Source organism: Theropithecus gelada, chromosome 7a (assembly GCF_003255815.1).
Source record: "Theropithecus gelada isolate Dixy chromosome 7a, Tgel_1.0, whole genome shotgun sequence".
In the NCBI taxonomy this organism is placed as follows: Eukaryota; Metazoa; Chordata; class Mammalia; order Primates; family Cercopithecidae; genus Theropithecus; species Theropithecus gelada.
Window position 1 is genome coordinate 49,094,687 of NC_037674.1, and position 23,966 is coordinate 49,118,652.

A 23,966-nucleotide genomic window follows, 5' to 3' on the forward strand; every position below is an offset into this window, starting at 1 on the left:
GAGGAAGGGAAACGCGTGTGTCCAGGCAGCCTCAACTACCAGCCTAGTCCCAGTGTGTAGGTTACAGGGAGTCAGCCAGTTTGGGAAACTTCTCAGACTCAGAGCTGCAGAAGTTGACATGGGCTGCCCGAGGGAAGGTGTGGGCCCGAATGCTGTGCAAGCGCGACTTCAACTTCCACTAATAAGAGTCACGACCGCCCTACAACGTAGAAGTGACGGCCGGGCGCGGTGGCTCAAGCCTGTAATCCCAGCACTTTGGGAGGCCGAGAGGGGCGGATCACGAGGTCAGGAGATCAAGACCATCCTGGCGAACACGGTGAAACCCCGTCTCTACTAAAAAAATACAAAAAACTAGCCGGGCGAGGTGGCGGGCGCCTGTAGTCCCAGCTACTCAGGAGGCTGAGGCAGGAGAATGGCGTAAACCCGGGAGGCGGAGCTTGTAGTGAGCTGAGATCGCGCCACTCACTCCAGCCTGGGCGACAGAGCTAGACTCCGTCTCAAAAAAAAAAAAAAAAAAGAAAGAAGTGACCATCTCGGTGCCCAAGGTCAAGAGAGACCCCCCCTAGGCCCGGAAATGCCCTAGGCTGGAATCTTCGGAGCCTGCCAATTGGCTTCCATTGAACGGGAGGGTGGGCCTTGGGGCGTTCTGCTTACTGATTGGTTGGATACCAGATTGGCAGGTCCCCGCCGGCTGTGCGTGTGGTGAGGGCGGACATGGCGGAGGCAGGAAAAGTACCCTTGAGCCTCGGGCTTACCGGAGAAGAAGCGACAGAGTGGCCTCTGCAGCGGTACGCCCGCTGCATACCCTCAAACACCAGAGACCCACCTGGGCCACGCCAGGAAGCTGGGACAGCCCCTTGCCCCACATGGAAGGTGAGGCCCAAAGGCGGGAATATTCCTGAGGCGCCCAGAGCCCTGAGGAGGGGAGGCTCTACATATATACGGGGCCAGTGCCCTGAAGCGATGCCAAAGGGACACCAAGCGACTGCCAGGCATGTTGGGGAATGGCCAGGCCGACAACTAAGATAGAAAATACATACATAGCAGTAGGAGACATGGTTGGAACCTTTACAGTCTCAAAATAATTATGCAAGGGAGTAGTAAACATTCATATATTCATGTGTATTTATTGAGCGTCAAGTATGTGCTAGACTCTATTCGGGGTGCTAGGGATGGAGCAGTGAGCAAGATATAAACGCTCCCCACCCTTATTGATGTTTTTAGTTTAGTGGAGAATACACTATTTATCCAAATAACTAATTACAGAAGGGACAACTGAGTCATCCCGTAACCAAGCACTCACACAGGTCTAGATTTGAATCCTCGCGTTGCCAGTGAATTTGTGACCTTGCTTTAGTTACTTAACCTCTCTATGCCTTATTCACTTTGTCTTAAAATAGAGATAATAATATAATAGTACAGGCCCTCAGAAATACTGGTGTTCAGTTCCAGATCATCACAATAAAGCAAGTTACGAACTTTCTGGCTTCTCAGTGCATATAAAACCTATGTTTGCACTATACTGTAGTCTATTAACTTGTCTAAAAGAATTATGTCTAAAAGGAAAATGTATATACCTTGATTCGAGAATACTTTATTGCTAAAAAATGTTAACACTCACCTGAGCCTTCAGCAGGTCAGTCTTTTTGCCGCTGGAGGGTCTTGCTTCATGCTGGTGGCTGCTGACTGATCAGAGTGGTGATTTCCCAAGGTTGGGGTTGCTGTGGCAATTTCTTAAAATAAGACAACAATTCAGTTCGTCACATGGATTGCCTCTTCCTTTCAGGAAAGATTGCTCTGTAGCATGCAATGCTGTTTAATGGCATTTTTACCCACAGTAGAACTTCTTTCAAAATTGGAGTTAATCCTCTCAAATTTTGCTGCTGCTTTATCAACTAAGTTTATGTGATATTCTAAATACTTCGCTGTCATTTCAGCAATGTTCACACCATCTTCACCATGAGTAGATTCCATCTTAGTAAACCACTTTCTTTGCTCATCCATAAAAAGTAACTCCTCATCTCTTCAAGTTTTATCATAAGATTATAGCAATTCAGTCCCATCTTCAGGCTTCACTTCCAATTCTAGTTCTCTTGCTCTTTCTACACATCTGCAGTTCCTGCCTCCGCTGAAATCTTGAACCCCTCAAAAGTCATGCGTGAGGGTTGGAATCAACTTCTTCCAAATTCCTGTTAATGTTGATATGTTGACCTCCTCCCATGAATCACAAATGTTCTTAATGGTATCTAGAATGGTGAATCCTTTTCAGATGTTTTCAATTAACTGCCCAGATCCATCAGAGGAATCACTAGCTATAGAAGCTATAGCCTTATAAAATGTATTTCTTAAATAATAAGACTTAAAAGCTGACAATTACTCCTTGATCATGGGTTGCAGAATGAATGTTGTGTTAGCAGGCATGAAAACAACATTCATCTCTTTGTACATCTCTATCCAAGCTCTTGGGTGACCAGGTGCCTTGTTAATGAACATTAATATTTTGACAGGAATCTTTTTTTCTGAGCAGTTGGTCTCAACAGTGGGCTTAAAATATTCAGTAAACCATGCTATAAACAATTGTGCTATCATCCAGACTTTGTTGTTCTATTTATAGAGCACAGGCAGAGTAGATTTAGCACAGTTCCTAAGGGCCCTAGGACTTTCAGAATGGTAAATGAGCATTGGCTTCAATTTAGAGTCTCCAGTGGGATTAGCCCCTAATGCAAGAGTCAGCCTGCCCTTTGAAACTTTGAAGCCAGTCATTGACTTCTCCTCTTTAGCTATGAACATCCTAGATGGCCTCTTCTTCTAAGAGAAGGCTGTTTTGAATATGTTAAAAAATCAGATCAGGCTTTGGCTTAAGGGAATGTTGTGACTGGTTTGATCTTCTATGCAGACCATTACAACTTTTTCCATTTCAGAAATAAGGCTGTTCCACTTGCGATTCCTGTGTTCACTGGAATAGCATTTTTAATTTCCTTTAAGAACTTTTCCTTTGCATTTACAACCTGGCTAACTGGCATAAGAGGTCTAGCTTTTGACTTATCTTGGCTTTCAACATACCTTCCTTGCTAAGCTTAATCATTTCTAGCTTTTGATTTAAAATGAGTGATGTGTGATTTTTCCTTTCACCTTAACACTTTGAGGCCATTGTAGGGTTATTAACTGACTGGATTTCAATATTGTTACGTCTCAGAATAGTGAGGACCAGGGAGAGGGAGAGAGACAGAGCAAAGGCTGGTGGATGGAGCAGTTGGAATATACATATCATTTATTGATTAAGTTCACTATCTTCTATGGGCATGGTTTGTGGCACTCCAGAACAACTGCAATAGTAACATCAGTACAATAGTAACAATGGTGATCACAGATCACCATCAGATATAATAATAATGAAAAAGCTTGAAATATTGTGAAAATTACCAAAATATGATACAGAGACATGAAGTGAACACATGCTGTTAGAAAAATGGCACTGAGAGACTTGATTGATGTGGGGTTGTCACAAACCTTCAATTTGTAAAAAATGTAATATCTGTGAAGTGCAATAAAGCAAAGTACAGTAAAGGGAAGTGTGCCTGTACCTACTTCATAGGATTATTTTGAGCATTGAATAAGCTAATACGTATCAATCACCTAAAATAGTGCCTAGTATGTGTTAAGTCACATAGGGGTTTGCTATTATTATTATTTTGTTCTAGTGGTATGTTTTAACACCATGGGTTGCCAGTCATTCAGTTCCCTTTTGTCTGGTTTGACTACTGGATGCGGAATCTGGGATTTTGGATTATACACATACATGTATGTCACATGTGTGCACACATGCATACATGTTTGTGTATTTTGGGCAGCAGTAGGTAGGAGAAGAATTAAAGAGAATAAAGGTCCCAGGTAGCTGGGCGTGATGGCTCAGGCCTGTAATCCAGGCACTTTGGGAGGCTGAGGTGGGTGGATCACCTGAGGTCAGGAGTTTGAGACCGGCCTGGCCAACATGGCAAAACCCCGCCTCTACTAAAAATGCAAAAATTACCCAGGTGTAGTGGTTGGTGCTTGCCTGTAGTCCCAGCTACTCAGGAGGCTGAGGCGGGGAATCACTTGAACCTGGGAGGTGGAGGTTGCAGTGAGCTGAGATCGTGGCACTGCACTGCAACCTGAGTGACAGAGCAAGACTGTCTCAAAAATAAATAAATAAAATAAAATAAAATAAAAATCCCACAACCTGTACAGAGGCCACAACATACCTGAAAAACCTCTGCATGTGTAATGTATAGTGAGAAGGCTAACAAATCTGGTGCTTAGAGAATAAGGGAAATGGTAGCTTGAGATAAGCCTGTCTGAAGAGGTAGGCAGGTGCCTTGTGAACATTATTATAAATCCAGTGGGAAGCCACCGAAGAGTTTTGGGCAGAGGCATTTTCGTCTTTGAAAGATCACTCTGGTTGTGGTGTGAAGATGGAATTGGAGGGGAATATGAGTGGATTCAGAAAGATCATATAGAATGCTATTGCAGTGTTATAGGCAAGAGATGATGATGGCTTAGACTAAGGGCATGGCAGTAGAGATAGGAATATTAGGAATATATTTTGGAGACCAAAATGAAAAGGCTTGGTACTTGATTGTATATGAGTGGCAAGAATAAAGGACTTCTGGGTTTCTAGCAGAAGCAACTGAGTAGATGGTTGGAGAATGGGAAACACTGGAGGAGGAACAGTGAGGGAAAAATAATCCAAGATTTCAGTTTTGGATGTATTGAATTTGATAAGATTGTGAAGCATCCAAGTGGAGATATTGGATAGATAGTTGGGTATATTGGCCTAGACTCAGAAGGAAGATCTGGGCTGGAAATGTAAAGGTGCAAGTCATCAGCATAAAAGTGATATTTATAGTCATGGGATTAGGTGAGATTCGGGACCAAGCTTAAAGGTAATCCAACATTTGTAAGTTGGGTAGAGGGGACAGAGCCCCAGAGAAGATTGACAAGAGGCCTGGCACAGTGGCTCATCCCTGTAATCCCAGCGCTTTGGGAGGCCAAGATGGGTGGATCACTTGAGGTCAGGAGGTCAGATCAGCCTGGCCAACATGGTGAAACCCGAGGTTACTTGGGAGGCTGAGGCAGGAGAATCCCTTGAACCCAGGAGACAGAGGTTGCAGTGAGCCAAGATTGTGCCACTGCACTCCAGCCTGGGCAACAGAGTGAGACTCCATCTCAAAATAAATAAATAAATAAATAAATAAATAAATAAATAAATAGGAAAACACAATAACAAGATGGCTGAATAGGAGGAACAGCTCCAATCTGCAGCTTCCAGCAAGATCAACTCAGAAGGCGGGTGATTTCTGCATTTCCAACTGAGGTACCTGGTTTATCTCATTGGGACTGGTTGGACAGGGAGTGCAGCCCATGGAGGGCGAGCCACAGCAGGGTAGGGCATCGCCTTACCTGGGAAGCACACGGGTTCTGGGTATCTCCCTCCCACAGCCAAGGGAAGCTGTGAGAGACTGTACTGGGAGGAATGGTGCACTCTGGCCCAGATACTGCACTTTTCCCATGGTCTTCGCAACCAACAGATGAGAAGATTCCCTCTGGCGCCTACCCCACCAAGGGCCCTGAGTTTCAAGCACAAAACTGGGTGGCCGTTTGGACAGACACCGAGTTAGCTGCAGGAGTGGTTTGGTTTTTTTTTGTTTTTTTTGTTTTTGTTTTTTCCATACGCTAGTGGCACTTGGAAAGCCAGTGAGACAGAACTGTTCACTCCCCTGGAAAGGGGGCTTAAGCCAGGGAGCCAAGGGGTCTGGCTCAGCGGGTCCCACCCCCATGGAGCCAGCAAGCTAAGATCCACTGGCTTGAAATTCTCACTGCTAGCACAGCAGTCTGAGGTTGACCTGGGATGCTCCATCTTGGTGGAGGGAGGGGTGTCTGCCATTGCTGAAGCTTGAGTAGGCGGTTTTACCCTCACAGTGTAAACAAAGCCACCAGGAAGTTTGAACTGGGTGGAGCCCACGACAGCTCAGCAAGGCTGCTGCAGCCAGACTGTCTCTCTAGATTCCTCCTCTCTGGGCAGGACATCTCTGAAAAAAAGGCAGCAGCCCAGTCAAGGACTTATAAATAAAACCCCCATCTCCCTGGGACAGAGCACCTGGGGGAAGGAAGGGGTGGCTGTGGGCGCAGCTTCAGCAGACTTAAACGTCCCTGCCTGACAGCTCTGAAGAGAGCAGTAGATCTCCTAGCACAGTGTTTGAGCTCTGATAAGGGACACACTGCCTCCTAAAGTGGGTCCCTGACCCTTGTGTCTTCTACTGGGAGACACCTCCCAGTAGGGGCCATCAGATACCTCATACAGGAGAGCTCTGGCTGCCATCTGGTGGGTGCCCCTCTGGGATGAAGCTTACAGAGGAAGGAACAGGCAGCAGCCTGTTCTGCAGCCTCCGCTGGTGATACCTAGGCAAACAGGGTCTGGAGTGGACCTCCAGCAGACCTGCAGCAGAGGGGCCTGACTGTTAGAAGGAAAACTAACAAACAGAAAGGAATAGTATCAACATCAACAAAAAGAATGTCCACTCAGAGACCTCACTCGAAGGTCACCAACATCAAAGACTGAAGGTAGATAAATCTACAAAGATGTGGAGAAACCAGCTTAAAAAGGCTGAAAATTCCAAAAACCAGAACACCTCTTCACCCCCAAAAGATCACAACAACTCTCCAGCAAGGGAACAAAACTGGATGGACGATAAGTTTGACAAACTGACAGAAGCAAGCTTCAGAAGGTGGGTAATAACAAACTCCTCCGAGCTAAAGGAGCATGTTCTAACCCAATGCAAGGAAGCTAAGAACCTTGAAAAAAGGTTAGTTGAATTGCTAACTAGAATAACCTGTTTAGAGAAGAACACAAATGACCCAATGGAGCTGAAAAACACAGCACGAGAACTTCATGAATTATACACAAGTATCAATAGCTGAATCAATCAAGCAGAAGAAAGGATATCAGAGATTGAAGATCAACTCAAAGAAATAAAGCGAGAAGACAAAGTTAGAGAAAAAAGAGTGAAAAGAAATGAACAAAGCTTCCAAGAAATATGGGACTATGTGAGAAGACCAAATCTATGTTTGATTGGTGTACCTGAAAGTGATGGGGAGCATGGAACCAAGTTGGAAAACACTCTTCGGGATATTATCCAGGAGAACTTCCCCAACCTAGCAAGGCAGGCCAACATTCAAATTCAGGAAATACAGAGAACACCAGAAAGATACTGCTCGAGAAGAGCAACCCTAAGACATATAATCGTCAGATACACCAACGTTGAAATGAAGGAAAAAATGTTAAGGGCAGCCAGGGAGAAAGGTTGGGTTACCCACAAAGTGAAGCCCATCAGACTAACAGCAGATCTCTTGGCAGAAACCCTACAAGCCAGAAGAAAGTGAGGGCCAGTATTCAATATTCTTAAAGAAGAATTTTCAATCCAGAATTTCATATCCAGCCAAACTAAGCTTCATAAGCAAAGGAGAAATAAAATCCTTTACAGACAAGCAAATGCTAAGAGATCTTGTCACCACCAGGCCTGCCTTACAAGAGCTCCTGAAGGAAGCACTAAACATGAACCAGGACCAGCCACTGCAAAAACATACCGAATTATAAAGACCACTGATGCTATGAAGAAACTGCATCAACTAATGGGCAAAATAACCGGCTAACATCATGATGACAGGATCAAATTCACACATAACAATATTAACCTTAAATGTAAACAGGCTAACTGCCCCAATTAAAAGGCACAGATGGGCAAATTGGATAAAGAGTCAAGACCCATCAGTGTGCTGTATTCAGGAGACCCATCTCATGTGCAAAGACACACATAGGCTCAAAATAAAGAGATGGAGGAATATTCACCAAGCAAATGGAAAGAAAAAAAAAAAAAGCAGGGGTTGCAATCCTAGTCTCTGATAAAACAGACTTTAAACCAGCAAAGATAAAAAGAGACAAGGGCATTACATAATGGTAAAGGGATCAATGCAACAAGAAGAGCTAACTATCCTAAATATATATGCGCCCAATACAGGAGCACCCAGATTCATAAAGCAAGTTCTTAGAGACCTACAAAGAGACTTAGACTCCCACACAATAATAGTGGAAGACTTTAACACCCCACTGTCAATAGTAGATCAATGAGACAGAAAATTAACAAGGATATCCAGGACTTGACCTCAGCTCTGGACCAAGCGGACCTAATAGACATCTACAGAACTCTCCACCCCAAATCAACAGAATATACATTCTTCTCAGCACCGCATCACACTTATTCTAAAATTGACCACATAATTGGAAGTAAAACACTCCTTAGCAAATGCAAAAGAATGGAAATCATAACAAACAGTCTCTCAGACCACAGTGCAATAAAATTAGAACTCAGGACTAAGAAAGTCACTCAGAACTGCTTGACTACATGGAAATGGAACAACCTGCTCTTGAATGACTACTGGGTGAATAACAAAATGAAGGCAGAAATAAAGATATTCTTTGAAACCAATGAGAACAAAGACACAACATACCAGAATCTCTGGGACACATTTAAAGCAGTGTGTAGAGGGAAATTTATAGCACTAAATGCCCACAAGAGAAAGCAGGAAAGATCTAAAGTCAGCACCCTAACATCACAATTAAAAGAACTAGAGAAGCAAGAGCAAACAAATGCAAAAGCTAGCAGAAGACAAGAAGTAACTAAGATCAGAGCAGAACTGAAGAAGACAGAGAAACGAAAAACCCTTCAGAAAATCAGTGAATCTGGGAGCTGGTTTTTTGACAAGATCAACAAAATAGATAGACTGCTAGCCAGACTAATAAAAAAGAAAAAAGAGAAGAATTAAATAGATACAATAAAAAATGATAAAGGGGCTATCATCACTGATCCCATGGAAATGCAAACTACCATCAGAGAATACTATAAACACCTCTATGAAATAAACTATAAAATCTAGAAGAAATGGATAAATTCCTGGACACATACACCCTCCCAAGACTAAACCAGGGAGAAGTCAAATCCTTGAATAGACCAATAATAAGTTCTGAAATTGAGGCAGTAATTAAGAGCCTACCAACCAAAACAAGTCCAGGAGCAGACGGATTTACAGCTGAATTCTACCAGAGGTACAAAGAGGAGCTGGTACTATTCCTTGTGAAACGATTCCAAACAATAGAAAAAGAGGGAATCCTCCCTAACTCATTTTACAAAGCCAGCATCATCCTGATATCAAAACCTGGCAGAGACACAACAACAACAAAAAAATTTCAGGCCAATATCCCTGATGAACATTGATGCGAAAATCCTCAATAAAATGCTGGCAAACCAAATTCAGCAGCACATCGAAAAGCTTATCCACCACGATCAAGTCAGCTTTATCCTTAGCATGCAAGACTGGTTCAATGTATACAAATCAATAAACATAATCCATCACGTAAATAGAACCAATAACAAAAACCACTTGATTATCTCAATAGATGCAGAAAAGGCCTTTGACAAAATTCAGTAGCCCTTCATGCTAAAAACTCTCAATAAATTCTGTATTGAAAGAATGTATCTCAAAATAGTAAGAGCTATTTATGACAAACCCACAGCCAATATCATACTGAATGGGCAAAAACTGGAAGTGTTCCCTTTGAAAACTGGCACAAGACAAGGATGCCCTCTCTCACCACCCCTATTCAACATAGTATTGGAAGTTCTGGCCAGGGCAATCAGGCAAGAGGAAGAAATAAAGGGTATTCAAATAGGAAAAGAGGAAGTCAATTGCCTCTGTTTGCAGATAACATGATTGTATATTTAGAAAACCCCATCGTCTCAGCCCAAAATCTCCTTAAACTGATAAGCAACTTCAGCAAAGTCTCGGGATACAAAATCAATGTGCAAAAATCACAAGCATCCTTATACACCAATAACAGACAAACAGAGAGTCAAATCATGAGTGAACTCCCATTCACAATTGCTACAAAGAGAATGAAATACCTAGGAATACAACTTACAAGGGATGTGAAGGACGTCTTCAAGGAACAAATGGGAAAACATTCCATGTTCATGGATAGGCAGAATCAATATCATGAAAATGGCCATTCTGCCCAAAGTAATTTACAAATTCAGTGCTATCCCCATCAAGCTACCATTGACTTTCTTCACAGAATTGGAAAAAACTACTTTAAAGTTCATATGGAACCAAAAAAGAGCCCGCATAGACAAGACAATCCTAAGCCAAAAGAACAAAGCTGGAGGCATCATGCTACCTGACTTCAAACTATACTACAAGGCTACAGTAACCAAAACAGCATGGTACTGGTACCAAAACAGATATATAGACCAGTGGAACAGAACAGAGGCCTCAGAAATAACACCACGCATCTATAACCGTCTGATCTTTGACAAACCTGACAAAAACAAGCAATGGGGAAAGGATTCCCTATTTAATAAATGGTGTTGGGAAAACTGGCTAGCCATATGCAGAAAGCTGAAACTGGATCCTTTCCTTACATCTTATACAAAAATCAACTCAAGATGGATTAAAGACTTAAATGTAAGACCGAAAACCATGAAAACCCTAGAAGAAAACCTAGGCAATACCATTCAGGACACAGGCATGGGCAAAGACTTCATGACTAAAACACCAAAAGCAATGGCAACAAAAGCCAAAATTGACAACTGGGATCTCATTAAACTAAAGAGCTTCTGCACAGCAAAAGAAACTATCGTCAGAGTGAACAGGCAACCTATAGTATGGGGGAAAGTTTTTGTAATCTATCCATCTGACAAAGGGCTAATATCCAGAATCTACAAAGAACTCAAACAAATTTACAAGAAAAAGTCAACCCCATCAAAAAGTGGACGAAGGATATGTACAGACACTTCTCAAAATAAGACATTTATGCAGCCAACAAATATATGAAAAAAGCTCATCATCACTGGTCATTAGAGAAATGCAAATCAAAAACCACAATGAGATACCATCTCATGCCAGTTAGAATGGTGATCATTAGAAAGTCAGGAAACAACAGGTGCTGGAGAGGATATGGAGAAATAGGAACGCTTTTACGCTGTTGGTAGGAGTATAAATTAGTTCAACTATTGTGGAAGACAGTGTGGCAATTCCTCAAGGATCTAGAACTAGAAATACCATTTGACCCAGCAATCCCATTACTGGGCATATACCCAGTGGATTATAAATCATTCTACTCTAAAGATACATGTGCATGTATGTTTATTGCAGCACTGTTCACAATAGCAAAGACTTGGAACCAACCCAAATGCCCATCAATGATAGACTGGATAAAGAAAATGTGGCACATATATACCATGGAATACTATGCAGCCATAAAAAAGAATGAGTTCGTGTCCTATGCAGGGACATGGATGAAGCTGGAAACCATCATTCTCAGCAAACTAACACAAGAACAGAAAACCAAACACTGCATGTTCTCACTTATAAGTGGGAGTTGAACAATGAGAACACATGGACATGGGCTGTGGGGCATCACACACTGGGGCCTGTAGGAGGGTTGGGGAGCTGGGGGAGGGATAGCATTAGGAGGAATACCTAATGTAGATGACAGGTTGATGGGTGCAGCAAACCACCATGGCACGTGTATACCTATGTAACAAACCTGCACATTCTGCACATGTACCCCAGAACTTAAACTATAATTTGAAAAAAGAAAACACAAAAATAAATAAAGTAAATAAATAAATAAAAGATTGACAAGGGACAGAGAGTTGAGAAGCACCCAAGATAATGAAGTTTTATCAGTGCTAAAGAGAGTTATTTCCAGGGGAAAGAGTGATTGATTCACTTTGTTGAATGATGCTGCAAAATGAAGAAACATGATGACTAAGGGATATCCAGTTCAGCAGCATGAACGTGCTTATTGGTCTTTACCAAGAGAAATTTAAGTGGAGTGAAGGGAATGGCAGCCAGATAGGAGTAAGGTAAAGAATGACTGATAGGTGAGGAAATGGAGCCAACGTGCACAGACAGTTCTTCTGAGATGCTTGGCTGTGAATGTGATTAGAGAAAGGGCACAATGAATTATTCACCACATTCTAGAATATTAGAGCCAGGGGCACTCCTTCAAGATTGAAATCAGTATATCTAGGACCATAAAAAGTCATTAAATTCCTAGTTGTACTGTTTTGAAACCCTGTATCCTGAAAAGTGATATAGGCTGAAATACAAAATGAGGTGAAGAAAGAGTTAAATATAAGGATGACTGACCTATAATTGGATCTTATAAAAAGCTGGGAATGTTTGATGACATATTTAATTTTTGAGACTGCTCCACAGATTCCTTGATACCTTCTCATAACACTCTTTAAACCCTTTCTCCTGAGGCATCTGTGTTGGGTGCAGCTGAATAATTCTTAAGTTCTTATCCTGCAACCCAGAGGCCAGGACATTTGACCATTCTAAGGAGTTGATTGTTATTCCAGTTTTTTTACTTCTCTTTGCAAAGCTCTTCATAATTGCTTATAAGGCACAGTGCTTTTAACAGTTTTCAAATGTTTGGCATAAAGCCACAGCTACAGTGACAAGAGATGAGGTTGGCTTTTGCAGTGCTTTTGAAAACTGAACATTTGTACCTTCCTTTGAATCTGTGCGGAACCATCCTACCCGCTGTGATCAGTTTCAGCCTAGGTCTGTCATTTTTTTTTTTTTTTGAAAAAACGAAAGAGAAAACAAGATTTGTTCTATTTTATGGGCACTGGGACTATTGTGCAATAATAATAATAAAAGATGAGCCATCTAAAGAACTGTACTCTCTAAGTCTCATGTGAATTTTTTATTTTAAAAATATGTGGTACCTGCAGTAAAAAAAGAGGTTAGGTAAAGCATAAAAATATATTATTGTGGAGGATAGAGCCATTTTAGTTGTTTTTTCTTTAGGGAACTTTTGAATTCAATCTTGGTTGAACTTATTTTGAGTTCTTTGATTTTTTCTGATTATGGGAGAATCCGTTCTCCTGGTACTGTTCTCTATAGTTGTTTAATTACAGAGAAAACGTTCATCACAATGGCTTTATATGCTGAGACAAAAATGTCAACTCAAGAGAAAAAATGAATAGTACAACAAGACTACTAAGACTCCAAGTCCTAGTTGAGAGGGAAGATCAATTCTGAGACAGAAAGAATATTATATATAAAATATCTAAAATATTTTATAGAGAAATATAGTTCATTATGTATACTGATTTGATTTACTTCTTTGGATTGAATTAATCTTATTAAAAGACACTATGTAGAGATAAACACAATTTGGAAGCAAATAAACTTTGTAATACACACACACACGCACTCACGCACACACGCACACCACACACTGAAAACCCAGTGGTTTAGAGCTATGCTACCCAGACCTTAATGTGCATAGAAATCATCTGGGGATTTTGTTAAAAATGCAAATTCTGACTCAGCCAGAATAGGTCTGGTATGAGGAGTAAGATTCTAGTTCTAACAAGCTCCCGGGTGACACAGGTGCTGTTGGTTCAAGGACCACACTTTGAGAGGTAGGGGTTTAGAATATCTTGAATGAAATGATAGCCATATTGTAAAATTGATAAAATGAATGAATTTATAGAGTTATGAGGTAAGGCAATCAAATTCATAATGACTATGCAAATGTTTTATTAATAGGGTTAATATTTAAGCCATCTGTCATCATTTAAGTGGAATGAGCAAATGTTAGTTCCTTACATCTGTTGGCTCAGCCTTTCTGAAAAGATATAATAACAGATTGGTCCATTTTATGTATTTATGTCTGAATATAATTTAGTCTACTAATAAGTAGACTAATTTGAAAGGCACTGTTAATTGCAGGTTGCTGTTAAAGTTTTACCATGTTTTTCAGATTTCAAGGATTTCTCAGACATGCCCTAATTGGTTGAACCTGACAACTTCTTAGTTTTTTTTTTTTTCGTTTCAAAGGGAAAAAATTCTTTTTTATAGGAGGAACTTAAAATAATTGCCCTACTTAGAAATTAAGAAATAGAATGTGAAGTTTGTACTTGGAATGAACTTTTAAATGTGGATTCAACGTAAGATATATTTTGGATCTTCTTAACAGTGTTCTTTTTTCTTTTGTATTCCTATTGCCTACATAATACCAAGTATATGATAGGTGCTTAGTAAATGTTTGAATGTATGGGTGTGGTAATTTTTCTTGTGATAATGTGATAATTATTAAATGATAGCTATTATTTATCATTTGCTTTGGTATATTTTTTATAGGAGCCCTATGAAGCGAATATTATTATACCCATTTCATAGATAAGTGAACTGAAATTCAGGTTCAGCGGCTTTCCCAGGAACACAAAGTTGAAAAGAAAGAATTTAGACCCTCCTTTTCTTGTCTTTAAAGTCTGTGCTTCTAAGCTCTATGCTGTTTGCCTTAAAAGTATTAATATTTTATATGGAGTGCAGCAATTCAATTATGTGGATGAAGAATTTTGAGATCAACACACAGGATAAAAAATGACAAAAATAACAGTTTTTTCTTTGTTTTAAAGGAAAATTTAAAACAGTAAAATAGTTCTTTGTATGCTTGATTATTTTTTATTGCAGGCCTAATGTTGTGAATTTTACTTTGTTGGGTACAGGGTATTTTTGTATTTCTGTGTTTCTGAGCTTTTTTTTTTTTTTTTTCCAGATAAGTTATTTGGAAACAGTTTGATCCTTTCAAGTCTTGCTTTTAAGCTTTGTCAGCTGGGACCAGAGTAGGTGGGACTAGGGCTAATTTTTCCCACTTCTGAGCAAAGCTCTTCAGAGTATTTTACTCAATGTAAATTGTTTTCTGTACTAAGAACAGGCACTATTCCCTGTCCTGTGTGAGCTCTGGGGATTATTCCCTTAAATTCTTTCAGGTGGTCCTTTCCCTGCCCTCTAGCAGTTTCCTTACACACACACACACACACACAGACACACATATATTTCTTGATGAGTACTCAGCTGAAGCAGAGGAGGAGGTTCTGCAAGTGTCTGGAGTTCTCCCTTTTGTACAGGTCTCTCTTCTCTGGTGTTTTGTCCTGGAAACTCGAGCTGCACTGACCTCCTAGGACTTGAAGCTTCATCTCCTCAACTCAATGAGACCTCACCAGGCTCTGCCTGGGTTTATCATCCTTGCAATCTGACCTAGAAACTCGCTCCAAGAGGTAACCTGGGGCAGTGGTAGGGCTCACTTCCTTCATTTTCTGTAATTTCTCAGGAATTATGTCCTTTATTACCTGATACCTATTGACTTGAGAACTGTTGCTTCCTTTGATTTGTTCGGTTTTTTATTTCATTTAGGAGGTATGAAATTACCTGTTAAGGAGGTACTTGTTAATTCCTGTTGGCCAGAAGAGGAAGTCCATAGTGAGTCTTTTGATTCAGTTCCACTTTCTATTTTTCTACTACAGGTCATCAAACAAAGCATTATTAAATTATCTGCTAGGTCTTGACATTCAGCTAGGCATTAGAGATGCTATGGAACTATGTGCTTCACTTAGTCTTAAAATATTATGTTACTTTAGTACAGGATTACAAGGATAGGTGGGGCTTGATCACTGGAGTAAGATTCCTCCTGGTGAGCAGACAACTTTCGTCAGTCTTTTGGGGTGATTTTTGAAAATGCAGCTTCATGGTTCCTGTGCAAGGCTCATTGAATCAACTTCTGGGGTGGCTCTCTAATTGATCCTTATGAGTTGTAATTGGTCTTCATGGCCCAATTCTGAAGAAAGGGCCGTGAAGAGGGGACAATTGACAAAGTGGTACTGAGACTATATGGAACTTTCAAGTTACAAAGTATTTTCATAAACCTCTTTCCATTTAATTCTCACATTAAGACTTCCTGGGTCTCATTACCATCTTATAGACAAGAAACTGAGGCCTAATTAGGGTAAATAGTTTGCCAAAGGGTAATATAGGAAGTGGAAGAACAAATTTTAAAACTCAGGTTTTCCTCAAGCTGTTGCTTCTTCTGCCATTCACTGACACTTACTGTATTAGTTCTCTTATGCAGATGTAGGAGTATCATCAAGAGTTATTATTCTTTCATGTAGCATGCTTTTTTTGAAGAGTTAACAGGTAATATTTGGTATTAAGATTAAGATAGGCTCTGAGTGACATAAAATATAACAGTGGATTAAATAAGATGAAAGTTTATGATTTTCCACATAAAAGTCCAGAGCTGGTATGGCACTATAGTGGCAGGTACTGAGGCTCCTTTGTTCTCTGCTGTGCATGGCCATGGTCTCACAGTCTGAGATAGAATCAATATCCTAGACAGCTTGTGGAGGAGGGGATAAAGAAATGGACAAAGGTGTATGCTTGCTGTCTCTTCAGAAAGTTTCCTGTAAGCCACCACGACACTTTCCTAGAACACAGTGGCCAGAACTTAGACCTGTGGCCATCCTAGCTGCACAGGCAGCTGGTATATGTGGTCTGTATTTCACAAGTTCATATGTCTAGCTAAAAGACTAAGGGTTCTATTATCCCATAAGAAGGAAAAATGGATATTAGAGGGCAACTGGCAGTCTGCCACACAGTTTTCTTCTGAATCTAGAGACTGCTAGGAAATGAAGACTTATTCTTTAAGTCCCTGGTTGGAATAACAAAAACAACTATTTAATGCATAATTATTGTATGTTAATACCTAGAACACTGCTTGGCAGATGCCCCCAAAATATTGATTGAAGGAATGAATCAAGGCCATACAGTCTGCTAAGCATCTGATCTCACATACCATTTAATCTTTCAGATAATCCTATAAGGTAGTATTACAATTTTTATTTTACATTTTACAGATAAGGTAATTAAGTATACTTTTTTTTTTTTTTTTGAGACAGCATCTCATTCTGTCGCCCAGACTCTCACTCTGTCGCCCAGACAATCTCCACCTCCCATGGTCAAGCAATTATCCTGCCCCAGCCTCCTGAGTAGCTGGGATTACAGTTGCCCACCACTACTGCCCAACTAATTTTTGTATTTTTTCAGTACAGACGGTTTCACCATGTTGACCAGGCTGGTCTTGAGCTCCTGGCCTCAAATGATCCACCCACCTTGGCCTCCCAAAGTATTGGGATTACAGGTGTGAGCCATGGTTCCCGGCCCTAATTAAATGTGCTTCTAAATGGTAAAACTGGAATTTGATCCTGGCTGTAATTCCAGATATTGTCTTTTATAAAGTAGTAGTCATGAGTACTGTTCACCAAATATGCTCAGATTGTATATTCCTGGCCTCTTGAAGTTAAGTGTGTTATATGACTGGCGTTGGCCAGTGAAATGTGAGCAGAACCAAATGTCATGGGCAGAAGCTTTAAGACCCAGTGCATGATTCATCTTATTCTTTTTCTTTGCCAGTGTTACAGATATTGGCTTTTGTCTTAGCCTAAGTCCTACAGTGAAAACATAGGCAGTGTGAGGTAGAGTATGAAGATAGGTAGAATAAGAGTGGATAGGTAATGTAAATGAGAAATAAACCTTTGCTTTTGGGGGTTGTTAGTTTCTGCAGCATACTGTAAGCTACACCTAACTGATATGGAATTTTTTTTTACTTTTTGTTATGTTTAATTGAATTATGTCATGTGCATTGTAGATTGCATGGGCTTTTGAGGAAGAACCTTATAACTGATGTTCTAACATTTTTTTTTTTCTATGACAAAATGATTAGTTGTTCCCAAGCATTAGTTTATAAATACATATTTCCAACTTGGGACCAGTCTTTGCTCTCTTTCTTCAGTAAACAAAATCTAAATTTTATTGTATGGCAGACATAGTTTTCATAGAGGCTATGGCTTGTTTATGAAACATGATTTAAGGTAGAATTTATTTGGACAAATAGCTGAAGATTCTTTTCAACCTAGCGGTTTAAGGAGTCTGAGAAGTTACAGTTTAGAATGAGGCCCAAGAGTATTAAAATTCATTCATTTTTAGGATTTATTCTCTACCCACTATGTGGCAGACAGTATGCAAGGCTCTGTTTAGAGATGGTTAAAGCATCTCTACTGAAAGAGCTAGCCAATTAAGCTCAAGTACCTGCTTATTTCAATGTAGGGTGTTTTTGACTTCACAAATGACAGCACTGTATCTGAGAAATAAAGTGTTTCCTTAACTCAAATTTGAAATATAATTTGAATAATGGAACTGTTACAAGCTTAAGTGGGTTTTGTGAATGAATAGAAGAGCATGCCTATGAAGATACCAAAGGTGAGTGTGAGAGTTGCAGAGACCTAGGATAGGTTTGATAACGGGAATTACCACTTTCTGGTATAGTTAGTGATTTTTGTCAGATTTAGTAGTCTGGGAAATGTTTAAAGGATATTTTAAACATGTTGGAGAAATGTTGTGGGAATATTTGTTATAGAAAACCAGAGTGGCCTTGACTGGTAATTTCAAAGACATAAGGAACTTATTCTTCTGTTACATGTAAAGTGTTTTGAGTAAATTTAGTCTATTTAGGGCTACTGAGAGAAGTGATCAAGTTAATTCTTGTAATTGGGTTTAAAAAGACTGGATAATTTCATAATCAATAATCTTATTCTTAGGGATATGTGGTAAAAGTAGGGGAATTATATCTCATGCTTTGATACATGAGATAATTTTTGTACATTGTAAAAGAAAAAAATTCTCCATATATATATATGTGATTACTTTTTTTGCTGCTGGGAAGGTCTGTGTGTTATTGCTATTTTTTTTTTATTGTTACAGTTAAAACTTTGTATTTCTGTGAAACACCAAAAAATGCTGAATTTTATTGTTTGGTAGTTGGTATTTGGCAGGACCACTTTTATTAGCATAATATACTCTACAAGTTTGTTGAAATAATTTGAGACTCTTGCTACCAAGAGTCAGTGGGAAGGCAGTTGATAGCCTACTTAGCAATTTTGTACATTTTTCATATTTTATACTGCATAAAATAGCAACTTGAGCAACTTTTTTATATATAAAGCTGTGACACTTTTTGAGGGGTTTTAAAAGCAGAAAACAAAACCCTTAATCTAGTACATAATTTAATTCATCACAATCTGAATAATAATACTATTTTCACCTTTCATGTAGATATAATTTAGGGTAAGTACATTTGGAATACTTTTCTGTATTTTCATATTCTTTTGACTGTTTTCTACCTCATTTTAGATTTTTCTTATAGTACTGACTTGCACAAACATATGCATGTAAATTTTGAGAAGATTCTCTTTTTAACCAATAGGTAAGCTGTGCTATTGTTATTTAACTGATGTATAAGCTTGTGATAGGGAGGTTCCAAATAAATCTGTGTGTGCTGCTGTGTTGATGGCAAAATACTGCTATAGACAGAGGTCAGGTTGATGTCAATGTTAAGCTACGTTTAGACTGGCAACTGGAATGAAGAGAAGATGTAAACTTTATGTATGTTCTCTGTGACTCCTTGACATTAATGTCTTCTGTTATGATTTGGTCATTAGAAATAACGTTTTTCTTTTTCTTTTTTTTTTTTTTTTTTTTTTGAGACAGAGCCTCATTTTGTCTCCCAGGCTGGAGTGCAGTGGTGCAATCTTGGCTCACTGCAACCTCTGCTGCCCGAGTTCAAGCGATTCTCCTGCCTTAGCCTCCTGAGTAGCTGGGATTACAGGCACCTGCCACTGTGCCCGGCTAATTTTTGTATTTTTTGTAGAGATGGGGTTTCACCATCTTGGCCAGGCTGGTCTTGGACTCCTGACCTTGTGATCTACCCGCCTTGGCCTCCCAAAATTCTGGGATTACAGGTGTGAGCCATTGCGCCCAGCCAACGTTTTTCTTTAAGCTTTCCATATTGTGTTAATGTGAACATCCCTGTAGCATAAAGTTATCAGTCTTTAAAGGTATTTCCCAGGGGCCAGAAATAAGCAATTTTTTTTCTCAGATACCTGGATTATGTTAGGTGTTATGATATTGGAATGTCTCTGTAGAATTAGGACATTATATTCAAATCCTAAATACAGTATTGTTGTCCTTTGTGGTAAACTGAATGCTTTTCTTAACCTTCATTCTACCTAGTCAACAAAGAACATGGAAGCCTCTAACAATTTGTATTCTAAACCATTTCAAGCATAATCAAAGGCAGACAGAATAATATAGTGATACATGTGTGCATCATCTAGCTTTAAGAATTACCAACTCAGGCCAGGTGCGGTGGCTCACGCCTGTAATTCCAGCACTTTGGGAGGCTGAGGCAGGCGGATCATGAGGTCAGGAGATCGAGACCATCCTGGCTCACACGGTGAAACCCCGTCTCCACTAAAAATACAAAAAATTAGCTGGGCATGGTAGCAGGTGCCTGGAGTCCCAGCTACTCAGGAGGCTGAGGCAGGAGAATGGTGTGAACCCAGGAGGCAGAGCTTGCAGTGAGCCAAGATCATGCCACTGCACTCCAGCGTGGGCAAGAGTGAGACTCTGTTTCAAAAAAAAAAAAAAAAAATTACCAACTCACAGCTAGTCTAGTTTCATCTATATCATATCCACTTCCTTCTCATCATGTTCTTTTGAAGCAAATCCCAGACATGATATCATTTTATCAGTAATTATTTCAGGTCATATCCCTAAAAGAGAAAGGACTTTACAAAAGCATAACCGAGGGCGGTTCCAAGATGGCCAAATAGGAACAGCTCCAGACTATAGCTCCCAGCGTGAGTGACGCAGAAGACGGGTGATTTCTGCATTTCCAACTGAGGTACCAAGTTCGTTTCACTGAGGTGTATTGGACAGTAGGTGCAGCCCACCGAGTGAGAGCCAAAGCAGGGTGAGGCATCGCCTCACCCGGGAAGTGCAAGGTGTCAGGGAATTCCCTTTCCTAGCCAAGGGAAACTGTGACACACAGCACCTGGAAAATCGGGTCACTCCCACCTGAATACTGTGCTTTTCCAAGGCTCTTAGCAAACGGCACACCAGGAGATTATATCCCACGCCTGGCTTGGAGGGTCCCACGCCCACAGATCCTCCCTCATTGCTAGCACAGCAGTCTGAGATCTAACTGCAAGGCGGCAGTGAGGCTGGGGGAGAGGCGCCTGCCATTGCTGAAGCTTGAGTAGGTAAACACAGTGGCCGGGAAGCTCAAACTGGGTGGAGCCCACCTTAACTCAAGGAGGCCTGCCTGCCTCTGTAGATTCTAGCTCTGGGGACAGGGCATAGCCAAACAAAAGGCAGCAGAACCCTCTGCAGATTTAAATGTCCCTGTCTGATAGCTTTGAAGAGAGTAGTGGTTCTCCCAGCACAGAGTTTGATATCTCAGAACGGACAGACTGCCTGCTCAAGTGGGTCCCTGACCCCCGAGTAGCCTAACTGGGAGGCACCCCCCAGCAGGGGCATACTGACACCTCACATGGCCAGGTACCCCTCTGAGATGGAGCTTCCAAAAGAAAGATCAGGCAGCAACATTTGCTGTTCAGCAATATTCACTCTTCTGCAGCCTCCACTGCTGATACCCCGGCAAACAGGGTCTGGAGTGGACCTCCAGCAAACTCCAATAGACCTGCAGCTGAGGGTCCTGACTGTTAGAAGGAAAACTAACAGAAAGGACATCCACACCAAAACCCCATCTGTACGTCACCATCATCAAAGACCAAAGGTAGATAAAACCACAAAAATGGGGAAAAAACAGAGCAGAAAAGCAGAAAATTCTAAAAATCAGAGCGCCTCTCCCCCTCCAAAGGAATACAGTTCCTCACCAGCAACGGAACAAAGCTAGACGGAGAATGACTTTGATGAGTTGAGAGAAGAAGGCTTCAGACGATCAAACTTCTCCGAGCTAAAGGAGGAAGTTTGAACCCATTGCAAAGAAGCTAAAAACCTTGAAAAAAGATTAGATGAATGACTAACTAGAATAAGCATTGTAGAGAAGTCCTTAAATGACCTGATAGAGCTGAAAACCATGGCACGAGAACTACATGACAAATGCCCAAGCTTCAGTAACCGATTTGATCAACTGGAAGAAAGGGTATCAGTGATTGAAGATCAAATGAATGAAATGAAATGAGAAGAGAAGTTTGGAGAAAAAAGAGTAAAAAGAAATGAACGAAGAATCCAAGAAATGTGGGACTATGTGAAAAGACCAAATCTACGTCTGATTGGTGTACCTGAAAGTGACAGGGAGAATGGAACCAAGTTGGAAAACACTCTGCAGGATATTATCCAGGAGAACTTCCCCAACCTAGCAAGGCAGGCCAACATTCAAATTCAGGAAATACAGAGAGCACCACAATGATACTCCTTGAGAAGAGCAGTTCTAAGACACATAATTGTCAGATTCACCAAAGTTGAAATGAAGGAAAAAATGTTAAGGGCAGCCAGAGAGAAAGGTCGGGTTACCCACAAAGGGAAGCCCATCAGACTAACAGCAGATCTCTCAGCAGAAACTCTACAAGCCAGAAGAGAGTGGGGGTGAATATTCAACATTCTTAAAGAAAAGAATTTTCAACCCAGAATTTCATATCCAGCCAAACTAAGTTTCATAAGTGAAGGAGAAATAAAATCCTTTACAGACAAGCAAATGCTGAGAGATTTTGTCACCACCAGGCCTGCCCTACAAGAGCTCCTGCAGGAAGTACTAAACATGGAAAGGAACAACAGATACCAGCCACTGCAAAAACATGCCAAAATGTAAAGACATGTGATGCTAGGAAGAAACTGCATCAACTAATGAGCAAAATAACCAGCTAACATCATCATAACAGGATCAAGTTCACACATAACATTATTAACCTTAAATGTAAATGGGCTAAATGCTCCAATGAAAAGACACAGACTGGCAAATTGGATAAAGAGTCAAGACCCATCAGTTTGCTGTATCCAGGAGACCCATCTCATGTGCAGAGATACATATAGGCTCAAAATAAAGGGATGGAGGAAGATCTACCAAGTAAATGGAAAGCAAGGCAGGGGTTGTAATCCTAGTCTCTGATAAAACAGACTTTAAACCAACAAAGATCAAAAGAGACAAGGGCATTACATAATGGTAAAGGGATCAATTCAACAAGAGCTAACTATCCTAAATATATATGCATCCAATACAGGAGCACCCAGATTCATAAAACAAGCCCTTAGAGACTTACAAAGAGACTTAGACTCCCACACGATAATAATGGGAGACTTTAACACCCCACTGTCAACATTAGACAGATCAACAAGACAGAAAATTAACAAGGATATCCAGGAATTGAACTCAGCTCTGCACCAAGTGGACCTGATAGACATCTACAGAACTCTCCACCCCAAATCAACAGAATATACATTCTTCTCAGCACCACATCACACTTACTCCAAAATTGACCACATAGTTGGAAGTAAAGCACTCCTCAGCAAATATAAAATAACAGAAATTATAACAAACTGTCTGTCCGACCACAGTGCAATCAAACTAGAACTCAGGATTAAGAAACTCACTCAAAACTGCTCAACTACATGGAAACTGAACAACCTGCTCCTGAACGACTACTGGGTATATAATGAAATGAAGGCAGAAATAAAGATGTTTTTTGAAACTAATGAGAACAAAGATACAACATACCAGAATCTCTGGGACACAGTTAAAGCAGTGTGTAGAGGGAAATTTATAGCACTAAATGCCCACAAGAGAAAGCAGGAAAGATCTAAAATTGACACCCTAATATCACAATTAAAAGAACTAGAGAAGCAAGAGCAAACACACATTCAAAAGCTAGCAGAAGGCAAGAAATAACTAAGACTCAGAGCAGAACTGAAGGAGATAGAGACACAAAAAACCCTTCAAAAAATCAATGAATCCAGGAGCTGTTTTTTTGAAAATATCAACAAAATAGACCACTAGCAAGACTACTAAAGAAGAAAAGAAAGAAGAATCAAATAGACGCAATAAAAAATTATCGATAAAGGGGATATCACCACCGACCCCGCAGAAATACAAACTGCCATCAGCGAATACTATAAACACCTCTACGCAAATAAACTAGAAAACCTAGAAGAAATGGATA

At 40.4% G+C, this 23,966-nt stretch overlaps 1 protein-coding gene across 2 annotated transcripts in view; it reads left to right on the plus strand.

Moving 5' to 3' along the window:
- The first annotated feature begins 684 nt into the window (after positions 1–684).
- REC114 (REC114 meiotic recombination protein) overlaps positions 685–23,966 on the plus strand; it is a 119,483-nt gene continuing 96,201 nt past the window's right edge. Inside the window, exon 1 of one of the 2 annotated variants that reach the window (XM_025389937.1) lies at positions 685–873. In XM_025389937.1, the coding sequence (XP_025245722.1) occupies positions 715–873 (159 nt within the window). In that variant the 5' untranslated portion in view covers positions 685–714. The remainder of the gene's footprint in view (positions 874–23,966) is intronic. The other variant, XM_025389938.1, reaches the window with a different exon arrangement.